The 14,000-nt window shown below is 39.4% G+C and overlaps 1 protein-coding gene across 1 annotated transcript in view; it reads right to left on the bottom strand.

The window, feature by feature from the left end:
* LYRM7 (LYR motif containing 7) overlaps nt 1-14,000 on the bottom strand; it is a 28,914-nt gene that overhangs the window by 11,329 nt on the left and 3,585 nt on the right. Inside the window, exons 2-4 of the mRNA XM_069484014.1 lie at nt 7,796-7,868; nt 5,521-5,591; nt 689-770 (exon numbers count right to left, since the gene is read on the bottom strand). Coding sequence (XP_069340115.1) covers nt 689-770; nt 5,521-5,591; nt 7,796-7,868 — 226 coding nt within the window. The remainder of the gene's footprint in view (nt 1-688; nt 771-5,520; nt 5,592-7,795; nt 7,869-14,000) is intronic.

The raw sequence follows: 14,000 nt of genomic DNA, 5'->3' as shown, positions 1-14,000 counted from the left end.
GCTGGGACTACAGGCGTGCACCACCATGCCCAGCTAATTTTTCTATTTTCAGTAGAGATGGGGTCTCCCTCTTGCTCAGGTTGGTCTTAAACTCCTGAGCTCAAACGATCCTCCTGCCTCAGCTGCTTGGAGTGCTGGGATTACAGGCGTGAGCCACTGTGCTTATCAAACGTCGTCTTTTGTTGTTGTGCCCAGACATAAATAAAAACAAAATACAATGTGAAAGGAGATTCTGCTGAAGCCCCTCCAGGAGTCTGGATGCATAATGAAGGATTGTTAACTATATTTTCATTTCCTAAAACCCAAAATCTCCTGAATTAACTAATTATAGAATAAAAGGGAAACAAATAGATAGTCTAGGTGGGTGATATATGATGCCAGAAAAATTTAGAACCACAAATTAATGAGAAAAATACAAAGTTGTACCATCTTTATAACTGCAGTTTTGCAATATAACCAGGGGTTAAGATAAAAAAGAAAAAAATAAGCTAATTAATTTAGAAAAATCTGGTAAAACTGAGTTTCATAAATCAGCATTATAAACTGTTGTCTTACAAATATACACAATATATACCATGATGCCTGGCAGAATGAAGCTGTTTTATTACCCAGCATTAAAACTGCTGTAATTGTTCACTATTTTAAAACACATGGCAGTCAGAAACCATTTTTCTTTAGTTTTACTTACGCAGTGTATTGTGGTTGGTGTGAATACCTTGTATAACAGATGTTCTGAGCAACAATTCAACATCGGAACCTACTTTCATTAGCTGTTAAGAAAACCAAAAAAATAGAATAAATCCTTTGTGTATTCATATGAATGTACTGTTTTTGAAAACTATAGTTTCACTATAATTTATTTTTAGGTAACATAGCAGTTCCCCCTTATCCACGGTTTCAGTTATCCATGGTCAACTGCAGTCCAAAAATATTAAATGGAAAATTCCAACAATAAACAATTTATAAGTTTGCGATTGCGTGCCATTCCGAATAGCGAAACACACTCGCGCCGTCTCATTCCGTCTTGCCTGGGATGGGAATCACGGTTTGTCTGGGGCGTCCACGCTGCGCACGCTGCCGACCCCTTAGTCGCTTCGGAGCTGTCTCAGTTACCAGATCAATTGTTGCTGTGTTGCAGAGGTTTATGTTCAAGCAACTCTTATTTTACTTAATAACGGCCTCAAAGCACAAGAGTATTGTGCCTAATTTATGAATTAAACTTTACCATAGGTGCGGATGTACAGGAAAAACAGTATCTGCAGGGCTCGGCACTACCAGTGGTTTCCGGCATCACCGGAGCCTTAGAACGTATACCCCGAGGATAAGGGGGAACGACTTTTAACTTTTTATGACCATTCCAAGTGGTACAGAAAGCTTAGACATGCGTAGTTTTAACTTTTATCTCTCCATTCCATATTTTGTTCCAAAACAGATTTACAGTATTTTTTTTGTTACAATTTGCATTTTAAAATGTGTTTAAAATGCACATTTTTGGTGGTGGGGGTGAATCTTTCTTTTATAGAGTTAGATGTTCTGAACACTAGAAAGAATATTGGTTTAGGAGTCAGAACACTTGAATTCCAACTGTCTCTGGCATTAAGTGTGTGGCCTTGGGTTAATCTGCTACTCTCTTTGAGTTTCAGACCTAATCAAATGCTGTGGACCCCTGAGGGACCTTGAGACCCTCTCAGGAATCTGTGAGGTCAAAATTATTTTCATAACATTATAGCCTTCTGCATTGTTTGAGTTGTGAGCAGGTAGGTAGAGCTTTCTCCATGGAAATACCATGTTTACTGGAAAGAACCACTGACAAACCAAGATTATTCAGACTTAGCTACTTGGCAGACATTTTCTTGAAAAAGTAGACTGTGTTGTTTCAACGAAAACAACTGACAGTATTTGCTGACAATGATAAGATTGAAGATTTCAAGCAAAAACCATAATTCTGGAGAGTCTATACCCATCATGGTGAGCTTAATAGCCTTGCAATACTTTTCTGATAAGATGGATATTGATATTAATAGATGTAATTTAAAAATATTATATAATGAACTATGTCAACATTTCTGTATTACTTAGTAAACCTGTATTTTCTACATCATCAGTGCATGGTGTTACAAAATCATGCATGGGTGAAAAATCCATTCAAAGGGAAATGTTGATGAAAATCCACTGGTCTGCTTGCGGGCATGTGAGAGAACATCCCATGGAGAGACAACGGCCTAAAGACTCTGAGACAGGAAAGCTCTTAGAAAGTTCAAGGAGGTTCAAAGGCAGCACTGAGACTGGAAGAGTTAAGGGGGATATGGTTCACGTGGGGGCGGTAACAGGAGTCAGATGACACATAACCTTGCAGACCACGGTGGGCCCTTTAGATTTTTCTTTGAATGGGATGAGAAGCCATGGGGGTTGTGAGTAGAAGAGTAAAGGGAAACGCCTTTTTTTTAAAGAGACAGAGTCTTGCTCTCTTGCCCAGGCTAGAGTGCAGTGGCACAATCATAGCTCACTGCAACCTCAAACTCCTGGGCTTAAGCAATCTTCCTGCCTCAGCCTCCTGAGTAGCTGGGACTACAGGTGTGTGCCATCATAACCAGCTAATTTAAAAAATTTTTTTCCAGATGGGGTCTCTCTGTGTTGTTCAGGCTGATCTTGAACTCCTCGCTTCAAGGGATCCTCCTGCCTTGGCCTCCCAAAGTGCTAGGATTACAGGTGTGAGCCACCATGCCCAGCCAGATATGCCTTTTTTTAAAGGCTCACTCTGTCTTTAAAAGTATTGAGAACAGGCTGTAGGGAGTGAGGGTGGAGGCAGGGAGGCCCCTTAGGAGGCTGTTGTAACAGTCCAGAGAAAAATGATGGTGGCTTGGACTAGGAGATAACAAAGTGGAGGTTGAGAACTGGTCAAATTCTGGATATATTTTGAGGGTTAAACCAATAGGATTTGCTGACAGATTAATCTAATTGTGAGAGGAGAGCAATCTAGAAAGTACCAAGGTTTTTGGTCTGAGCATTCAAAGGAGGGAACTGCCATTACTTGACATGGAAAAGGATGTGGGAGAGCAAAGCCTCACCTTCTGACACCTGGGAAGGGGCTTGGCAGGGTAGAGAAGGCAGAAAAAATGGGCCTCCTTACCCACTGGAGGGACACAAACTGCGTTGAGACGTGTATCTAAGGCTGGAAACAGGGCTAGATAAGGAACAAGGGATTCAGGGAGACCAGAGGGGATGAGCAGGAGGTGGTCTGTATGAATCCAGGGGCCAGAAAAAAAATCCATTGCTCTAACGTACAACAGAGTTCTATATTACAACTAACCTTGAAGAAATGACCACATGTTGAAGTGTAGTACCAAAGAATATTCACAATTATCTCAAAAGCTATTACATACTTCTACCCTTTTCCAACTACACATCTGTATGAGGCTGAATTTTCATATACTTCAACCTAAAAACATATTGCACTAGACTAAATGAAGGAGATACGAGAATTTAGCTGACTTCTATTAAGCCAGCATAGATTAAAGAGATCTGCAAAAATGTAAACCAATGCCACTCTTCTCACTAAGTTTTTTTGAAAATAGTTATTTTTCATAAACATTATTTAGCATGCAATGGGTTTATTATTATCTTAAAATGAATTAATCATATATATTTTTTAAATTTCTAAGTTTAAAATTTCTAATATGGTAAATATTGATATAATAAAGCTTTTTGGGGTCCTCAATTTATAAGAGGGTAAACATATCTTGAGACCACCAAATTTGAGAACTGCTAGACTAGCAGATGCCTAAGACTCCTTTTGGTACCAAGACTTTGTGAACCCTCTAATAATGACAATGTAATTATCTAAAAACTACTAAAAATATTTGCAGAGTTGCAGAAAGAACAAAATATACATCTGTATGTAACAAATATCTAACTCCTCGATTGCTTAATGTTAAATTAATGCTAAGCGGCCGGGCGCGGTGGCTCACGCCTGTAATCCTAGCACTCTGGGAGGCCGAGGCGGGTGGATCGCTCGAGGTCAGGAGTTCGAGACCAGCCTGAGCAAGAGTGAGACCCCCGTCTCTACTAAAAATAGAAAGAAATTATATGGACAACTAAAATATATATATACAAAAAATTAGCCAGGCATGGTGGCGCATGCCTGTAGTCCCAGCTACTAGGGAGGCTGAGGCAGCAGGATCGCTTAAGCCCAGGAGTTTGAGGTTGCTGTAAGCTAGACTGACGCCACGGCACTCACTCTAGCCCGGGCAACAGAGTGAGACTCTGTCTCAAAAAAAAAATAAATTAATTAATTAATTAATGCTAAGTAAAATGAATTTGGGAGCGCATAGTTCATTTTCCCAGTTTAGGTGATATAAACAGAACTCAATCAAAAAATCTTTAATCATAATTTCAAAATTTAAAAATAATTACCATATTGTTATTAATCAGTCTATTAAGTATTAATAGCAAATAGTACAATCTTCCTCATATACCTTTTAGCCTCTCTTCAAGTCATGACTTGATTATACTGTCATCTTAACTTCTGCCATGAATAAAAACTATATATTTCCTATTTGCTCTAGCATATGTTTCAGCAAAATCTTTCCCTTTTTTCTTTTTGTTATAGAGATGGAATACTTAGGCTATCTCCTTTTGGCTCATTAGCTTGATTATTATAGGTATATAGTACTTCAAAAATAGTATTATTCTCTAAATAAACATAAATGCATTTTTATCGGATTTTTTTTTTTTACTTGTGGAAATTCTATCAAACATGGAAGAATTCCTCTAATTTGTATTTTCCTTTTTATCAAATTAGTTCTTAGGATCATAACTACCCTACAAATAATCTTCCATTTTTTGTTTTCTCCCTAAGAGTCCTTTCCTTTATACAAAGTTAGACACAGGAAGCTCAGAACAGAGATAATGTGTATATGCCAGAATACGCATGATACAGGAAAAGAATCATTGTGCATTTCTTCAATGAACGTGTATTGGGTGGACTAGGGAGTCACAGAAGACTAGTGTCAGTAGCGTGTCTTCAACTAGAGCAAGTGACCAAAATGCAAATATAGCAGGCAAGCAAGAACAGTTCAGAAGCTGTTTGTGGCTATTTATGTCATTGCCAAGATGAGAATTAAAAAAAAAAATCTAACTGCCTAGTTGAGCTAAAAGAGCAGAAGTTCCCTCTGCAGTTCTGAGTTAATACAACACTCACTCTCCTTATTTTAGTCACTTGCCTTAGGGCGAAGATAGAATTTCTGGGGTTTCTGGATTGGTTCAGCTGCTCTTGCTTGGACCATGGCTACTGCCATATTCTTTTCACGGGACAGCTGGCTGTGTTTTGGGTGCAGGTCGGCAGGTAACACGGAGGAGGTGAGCCATACCAATAAGTGAAGGGTATCTACGGTTGCGATGGCTTTAACTATCAAGTCATGATTTTTGTTTCACATGACTCCTCTATCTTCATCATTTCCTTCCTTTTTGCCAAGAAAATTTTATGTGTTTTATTGTAATTGAAAAACTCAATTACTGTACCTCTTCTATTTTCTTAGGAGAAGTCTCGTTTTTATTACTTTTGAATTCTTCATTTATCTTTATTCTGGCTGCTAGAGAGAGAAAAAATATACACAGTTATTTGCTTTTCTAATCTATAATTTCTATCTCAATAATTTTGTTGTTCATTATATTATTCTGTATGAAAAACCTCTCTAGAATAAGAATTGGTTTTGTCCCCATAAAAAACAAAACAAAGCCTAAGAATAAGAAATCTCTTGGAGAGCTTTTGACAGGCTGCCAAATTTGTAAGTAAACCTACTATACACCTTTGACCTTTGGTAATCTAAGTTTTTTTCCCCTGATTTTTACTTGGAACTTCATTTGTGTACCTATAACTATTGGATTCCAATAAATCCAATCTAATGCTTTATTTTTATACATCTAAGGATTTAGACTAAAATGTCTTTTTTTTCTTTTTTTTAAGGCAGAGTCTCACACTGTTGCCCAGACTATAGTGCAGTGGCGTAATAGCTCACTACAGCCTCCAGTTCCTGGGCTCAAGCGATCCTCCCACCTCAGCCTCCCAAGTCACTGGAACTACAGGCACATGCCACCATACCTGGCTAATTTTTGTTTTTTTAATTTTTTGTAGAGATGGGGTATTGCTCTTTGCCCAAGCTGGTCTCAAACACCTGGCCTCAAGCGATCCTCCCAGCTTGGCCTCCCAAAGTGCTAGGATTATAGGTGTGAGCCACTGCACGTGGCCTAAAATGATTTTTTAAGATGACAATACATACAATACATACAAGTATGTTAAACTATATACACACATACAAAACAATTAAAATAAAGATATAGCAATAAAGAGGATATATATATACACACACACACACATATATAATTTTAAGCATCTTATATGACAAGTGAAGTAAGTGATAAATAAAACTTGTTCACATACACCCCTGAGACTTTGGTATCATTGCAGTAGCATAATTTAGTCTAATCTGACTGGCCTTATTGTGTTGTGAGCATTTCATGAAATAATTCATATAAAGTGCTTAGCAAACATACAATAAATGTTAGGTGTTCTTATAATTATTTTACTTAAAAAATTTAAAGCAACAAAAATACACCATGTTGATGGAGAATAGCCATAAAAACTTTCTTCTATGATTGATACATTTCAATACGTAAAGCAGTTAAGAGTTTGGGCTTTAGGCCGGGGAGGTGGCTCATGCCTGTCACCCCAGCACTCTGGGAGGCCAAGGCGGGAGGATCGCTCGAGGTCAGGAGTTCGAGACCAGCCTGAGCAAGAGCGAGACCCTGTCTCTACTAAAAATAGAAAGAAATTATCTGGACAACTAAAAATCTATACAGAAAAAATTAGCCAGGCGTGGTGGCGCATGCCTGTATTCCCAGCTACTCGGGAGGCTGAGGCAGGAGGATTGCTTAAGCCCAGGAGTCTGAGGTTGCTGTGAGCTAGGCTGACGCCACGGCACTCACTCTAGCCCGGGCAACAGAATGAGACTCTGTCTCAGAAAAAAAAAAAAAAAAAAGAAGAGTTTGGGCTTTAGAATCAGATTGCTTAGGCAAAATCTTAGCTCTACCTCTTACTGAGTATGATACGGGGCAAATATTTTCACATTTTGTAAGTTTTCTCATTTGCAAAAATAGGAATTATAATAGTAACTATCTTATACAGATGTTATGAGAATTAAACAGGAACTCATGTAAAGTACACACAATATGATACATATACCATTCCTAGGGACGGTTGGTGTACGACCTCGGTGACCTCTTATGGAGGTTTAGAAATGTATGAGGACTGGAACTGAATATAACTAACACAGAACTTAAGCTTTAGAGCCTGCGACTTCCACATAAAATAGAAACTACTTAAAACAATGAGATACTGCATTTGGAATCATTTGGAATGGATGCTCTTTCCCAGCTGCTGTGACTTCTAGACTGACACAGGCATTAACAGGGCAGTATCTGGTCCTAGGGAACGTGAAAATTTGATTATATTACAGAGAAGGTTTAGCAGCTTGAACACAAGGCAAGCAATGGAGAATACTGCAACTCTGACCCCCCTTTTTTTGCTGATTCTTTATGAAAACTTGATATTTTAGAAATTTTCTTTAAGTACTCCTCAAAGAAGTATAATGTAAATGAATCTTTATAAAAGGTAAATTAGAGGAGAGAGAGTGAAGGTCATTCCCTAAGATGGGTCTTGACCACACAGGGTCTCTCAGATAGATTAGCAGCCACCTAAAGAACAGACTTGCTCTCAAAGGGTAAAAAATGTACTTACCTTCTAATGCTCTGGCATCATTTTTAAAAACTTGTTGTCTGGTCCTGTGCAATGTTTTAAAGAGCTGTAAAACCTGTTAAGAAAATCAGAATTCAGACCTCAAATGACAATATTTCACATTTTCCATAATTATAAGGATTAAACATTATTTCTTTCTTTTTGTTTCTTAGACTATATTCAAAATAGCTGGCAAAATTCAGGGCTTGTCAAAATAACTTTCCCTTGATTATTCATCTTTAGATTTAAAAAACGTTTAGCTTTATTTATAAAAATCATACAAAGTTCTTTGAAACGAATAATACGAGGATGGTTAAAAAGTTAATAATTCTCGGCCGGGCGCGGTGGCTCACGCCTGTCATCCCAGCACTCTGGGAGGCCGAGGTGGGTGGATCGCTCGAGGTCAGGAGCTCGAGACCAGCCTGAGCAAGAGCGAGACCCCATCTCTACTAAAAATAGAAAGACATTATATGGACAACTAAAAATCTATATAGAAAAAATTAGCCGGGCATAGTGGCGCATGCCTGTAGTCCCAGCTACTCGGGAGGCTGAGGCAGGAGGATCGCTTAAGCCGAGGAGCCTGAGGTTGCTGTGAGCTAAGCTGACGCCACGGCACTCACTCTAGCCTGGGCAACAAAGTGAGACTCTGTCTCAAAAAAAAAAAAAAAAAAAGTTAATAATTCTCCTAGTAAAAATCAGTCCGCCAAGGTAATCAACTTTACTGGTCTGGTATGTATCTATTCTCATTATTCTTACCATATTGAGGCTTTCCTCTGTTCTTAAAATCATATATACATACACACACACAAAATCATGCACTTATTACATCTTAAGAAAGTCTAGAAGGAAGATGCTTCAGATAATTTAAACAAGTTTAATTGTGATATCTTAAAGGAGAAATTGAATGTGGAGACTTATGAATATTCTGAGTCTGAATTTAAAAAACAGAGAGAAGAGAGCCTGGCATTTGAGTAAATTGTGAAGAGGTTTTAGTGATAGGCTGAGGTCATCTCACACTTAAATCCAAAAAAGGTACTTAATATTGTTCTCTCAACATTGCTCTTCCTGCTGTTTTCTCAGTTTTGTTTTTTTTTTTTTGTTTTGTTTTTTGAGACAGAGTCTCGCTCTGTTGCCCGGGCTACAGTGTCGTGGCGTCAGCCTCGCTCACAGCAACCTCGAATTCCTGGGCTCAAGGGATCCTCCTGCCTCAGCCTCCCGAGTAGCTGGGACTACAGGCATGCGCCACCATGCTCGGCTAATTTTTTTATATATATATATATTTAGCTGTCCAGATCATTTCTTTCTATTTTTAGTAGAGACGGGGTCTCGCTCTTGCTCAGGCTGGTCTCGAACTCCTGAGCTCAAACAATCCACCCGCCTCGGCCTCCCAGAGTGCTGGGATGACGGGCGTGAGCCACCGCGCCCGGCCTGTTTTCTCAGTTTTAGTCATGGAGGCCACAGAGTCTCTCAAGCCAGAAATCTGTAGGCCATCCTTTAAATCTACCTTACTCTTCATGTGGAAATGTTAGGAATGTCTCTCTAATCTTTGTTTATATCCTCCATCCCCAACCCTTAAATCCCCAAAACCATTTAAGTTCAGACTTTCTCCATCTCTTATGTACACTACTTACAAAGGTTTGTCACTCTGACACCATTCCCTTCTTTCCTCCAGTCCGTTCTCCAGATAGTGTCTAATGGTTACTAAGCACAGTGTGTGCTAGGTACCATATAAACATAAGTATAAATATGTGTTGTAAATATAAGTGTTTTACATATATTGATATTAAAAACCCTATAACATCAAAGGCAAACACCAAAACAGAAAGAGGAAATGGGGAGAAAATTTAAAAATGAAACAAAAAAACCAAACAGCCATAAAAAAACTTCCTCAGAAACATAAGTTATTGCAAACATGGAATAACATTTTTTAAAAGCTATAGCAAATTAAAAAAAGGAACATTCAGAAAACTCCTCAAAGCTCTTGGATATCAAATGTTTAAAAGCAAAGATTAAGTTGAGAAAAACGGCCCAGAATATAGAATAAAAATTCAGAGATCAAAATTTAGGAGAGAAAAGATAAAAAAATTAAGGGAGTAGTCTAGAGGGCCCAAAACTTAGAGTAGCAGGAGGGCAAACAAGATAGAAAAGACAAAACAGGCCGGGCGCGGTGGCTCACGCCTGTAATCCTAGCACTCTGGGAGGCCGAGGCGGGTGGATTGCTCAAGGTCAGGAGTTCGAGACCAGCCTGAGCGAGACCCCGTCTCTACTAAAAATAGAAAGACATTATATGGACAACTAAAAATCTATATAGAAAAAATTAGCCGGGCATAGTGGCGCATGCCTGTAGTCCCAGCTACTTGGGAGGCTGAGGCAGTAGGATCGCTTAAGCCGAGGAGTCTGAGGTTGCTGTGAGCTAAGCTGACGCCACGGCACTCACTCTAGCCTGGGCAACAAAGTGAGACTCTGTCTCAACAAAAAAAAAAAAAAAAAAAAAAGAAAAGACAAAACAGAGGGAAGAAATTAAACAGGGAATAAATTTTTTTGTTGTTGTTGTTGAGACAGAGTCTCACTTTGTTGCCCAGGCTAGAGTGAGTGCCGTGGCGTCAGCTTAGCTCACAGCAACCTCAGACTCCTCGGCTTAAGCGATCCTACTGCCTCAGCCTCCCAAGTAGCTGGGACTACAGGCATGCGCCACTATGCCCGGCTAATTTTTTCTATATAGATTTTTAGTTGTCCATATAATGTCTTTCTATTTTTAGTAGAGACGGGGTCTCACTCGTGCTCAGGCTGGTCTCGAACTCCTGACCTCGAGCGATCCATAAACAGGGAATAAATTAAGAAAATTTCACAGCCGGGCGCGGTGGCTCACGCCTGTAATCCCAGCACTCTGGGAGGCCGAGGCGGGTGGATCACTTGAGGTCAGGAGTTCGAGACCAGCCTGAGCAAGAGCGAGACCCCCGTCTCTACTAAAAATAGAAAGAAATCATCTGGCCAACTAAAAATATATAGAAAAAATTAGCTGGCCATTGTGGCACGTGCCTGTAGTCCCAGCTACTTGGGAGGCTGAGGCAGGAGGATTGCTTAAGCCCAGGAGTTTGAGGTTGCTGTGAGTGAGGCTGACGCCACAGCACTTACTCTAGCCAGGGCAAAAGAGCAAGACTCTGTCTCAAAAAAAAAAAAAAAAAAGAAAGAAAGAAAATTTCACCAAGTGAGGCACATGCGTTGCTACATAGAAAGGTTTCATTAAGTGCCCAATACAAAACTCATACTATAGAGCATCATGATGTAAGTTCAGTGCAATGCTGATAAAGAGAAAACTTTCAAAGAGAAGAAAACACTTCACATATAAAGTATCAGAGAATCAGAATGGCACCTGACTTCTAAATAACATCACTGTGAGAAGTCAATGGAATAATGTCTTCAAATTTAAAAAAAGTCTAACTTGTAACACCATAAATAGTCAAACTATTACCCAAAGGCAAGGGCAAATAGATATTTTCAGAAATGCAAAGTCTCTCACCTGTTGTAAAGACTTTATTGGAAAGCTACAGGATATGCTTCACCAAAACAAGGGGATGAAACACAAAAGGAAAAGATGTGGGAACTAGGGAGACAGGTGATCTCACACAGGAGAGGCAGAGATGATGGGGAGGACCAATGCCAACATCGGTGCAGCCAGGCTAGAGAGCAACTAGCCTGGGCTACCGCAAAAGACGGAATTGCTCCAGAAGAGTTGCTAGGAAAAAATGAAACTGGTAGACTTTAGTTTTGCTCAGAGTTTGGTAATAGATATGTAGGAAACTAAACAATGATAATAAAAATAAGGCATTTATTTTGAGAAAAACTAAGAAGAGCACAGCAATGCCATTGTATATATTAGAAGGCTCAGCTGTGGACAATTTTTATATAGTAATAATATCAAAGGTGAAAACTGATTTGCCAAAATTTATATATTGAGAGAACAGGAGGTGTGAGGGAACTTAGTCCTCACCTTCCACAGTTAAAAGTCAATAAATAATGTCTCCAAAGAGGAAAAAAAAATCAATAAATAGCAGTTTGAACATGTTATTTAGAAACATGAAGGTAAATCCCAGAAGAAATAGCTAAAATAATTAAAAGCACTTATCTCTGGGGAGCAGAAACTGGGAGTAGGTATTAATAGAAGGAAGTAGGCACCTACTGGTTTTCTGTATAACATTATTTGATTTCTTAAACTTTACACATTTATCATATTTATAAAAATTTATTTTAAAAAGAGAAAAGGAAAAAACAGTATTAAAAAAACCCCATAGAATGGGAGAAGACATTTGCAAATCATATATCTGATAAGGTTCTAGTGTCTAGAATATATAAAGAGCTCTTACAATTTAACAACAATAAATTTTAAAAACCCTAATTGTTGGGTACTGCGGCATACACACCACAGCTACTTGGGAGGCTAAAGCAGAATTGTTTGAGCTCAGGAGTTAGAGACCAGCCCAGTCTCATCTCAGAAAGAAAACAAGGGATGTGAGGGCGATCTGGCTGCAACACCTGTCACCCCACTGATGAGGGCTGATTCGGCTCACCCGGCTGGCCAGGCGGTGTCACCTTCCTCCCTCACCGCTCCATGTGCGTCCCTCGTGGGAGAGGACGACCTTCCCCCATAGAGGAGAACCGTTCTTCCGTCACGGGTATACGAGTAGCCGCGCTCCCCTGCTAGAACCTCCAAACAAGCTCTCAAACAGAAAAAAAGGGGGTAAAGATTTGCGCAGATAGTTCTCCAGAAAACAAAAACCAAAAACCAAAAAGCAGAAATGGACAATAAGCCATGAAAAGATGTTCATTTGCCATCTGGAAATACAAATCTAAACCTCAGTGAGATACCACTGCACCCTAGTAGGATGGCTATGGTCAAAAAGTCAATAACAAGAGTTGGCAAGGATGTGGAAAAATTGGAACTCTTACACATTGGTGGGAATGTAAAATGGTACAGCTTGGTTTGGAAAAGTTTGGCAGTTGCTCAAAAAGTTAAACATACAGTTATCTTATGACCCAGAAATTCTCGGTATATACACACCCAAGACAAATGACAACATATGTTCGCACAAAAACTTGTACACTCATGTTCATAGCAGTATTATTCATAATAGCCCAAAAGCGGAAACAACCCAAATGTCCATCACCTCATGAAAGGGTGAATAAATGTGGAACATACATACTGTTAAGGCTTGAATTGTGTCTCCCCTGACAAGACATGTTGAAGTCCTAATCCCAGGTACCTCTAAATGTGACTTTATTTGGAAATAGGGTCTTTGAAGATGTCATCAAGTTAAGATGAGGTCATTAGGGTGGGCCCTAATCCAATCTGACTGATGCCCTTGTAAGAAGAAGAAAATACCATGTGAAGATCAACACACAGGGCAAAGACCATCATGAGAAGACAAGGGCAGAGATTGGCAAGGAACACTGAGGACTGACAGCCCCACCATCGGAAGCTGGGAAGAGCACAGGAAAGATTCCACCCGGAGATTCAGAGGGAGCACAGCCCTGCTGACATCTTGATCTTAGACTTCAGCTTCCAGAACTGTGGGACAATAAATTTCTGTTGTTTTAAGCCACCCCGTTTATAATACTTTGTTTCCACAGCCATAGGAAACTAATACAAACTTTGGTACTGGGAAATTGGGTATGCTGTAACAAATACAGGCATACCTTGTTTTGTTGCACTTCACTTTATTACATTTTTTTACAAATTGAAGGTTTGTGGCAACCCTGCATCAAGTAACTCTACTGGCACCATTTTTTCAACAGCACGTGCTCACTTCGTGTATTTGTGTTACATTTTAGTAATTCTCACAATATTTCAAACTTTTTCATTATTATATTTGTTATGGTGCTCTGTGATCTGTGATCTTTGATGTCACTATTGTAACCGTTGTGGGGTGCCAAGAGCTGTACTCATCTAAGAGGGTGAACTTAATAAAGGTGTGTGTTCTGACTATTCCACTGATGGCTGGTCCATCATCTCTCTCCCTCTCCTCAGCCCTCCCTATTCCCCGAGACACAATACTGATCAGAAAAAAAGATTCCTTTCAAAATATTACTGTTAATTGACAAAGCACCTGGTCACCCAAGGGCTCTGATAGAGATGTACATGAAGATTAATGTTGTTTTCATTCTTGCTAACACAACATCCATTATGCAGCCCATGGATGAAAAAATAATT

This window comes from Eulemur rufifrons, chromosome 10 (genome assembly GCF_041146395.1).
Source record: "Eulemur rufifrons isolate Redbay chromosome 10, OSU_ERuf_1, whole genome shotgun sequence".
NCBI classification, from domain to species: Eukaryota; Metazoa; Chordata; class Mammalia; order Primates; family Lemuridae; genus Eulemur; species Eulemur rufifrons.
Note: the sequence above shows the minus strand (reverse complement) of the source record. Positions and strands in the feature narration are given on the sequence as shown.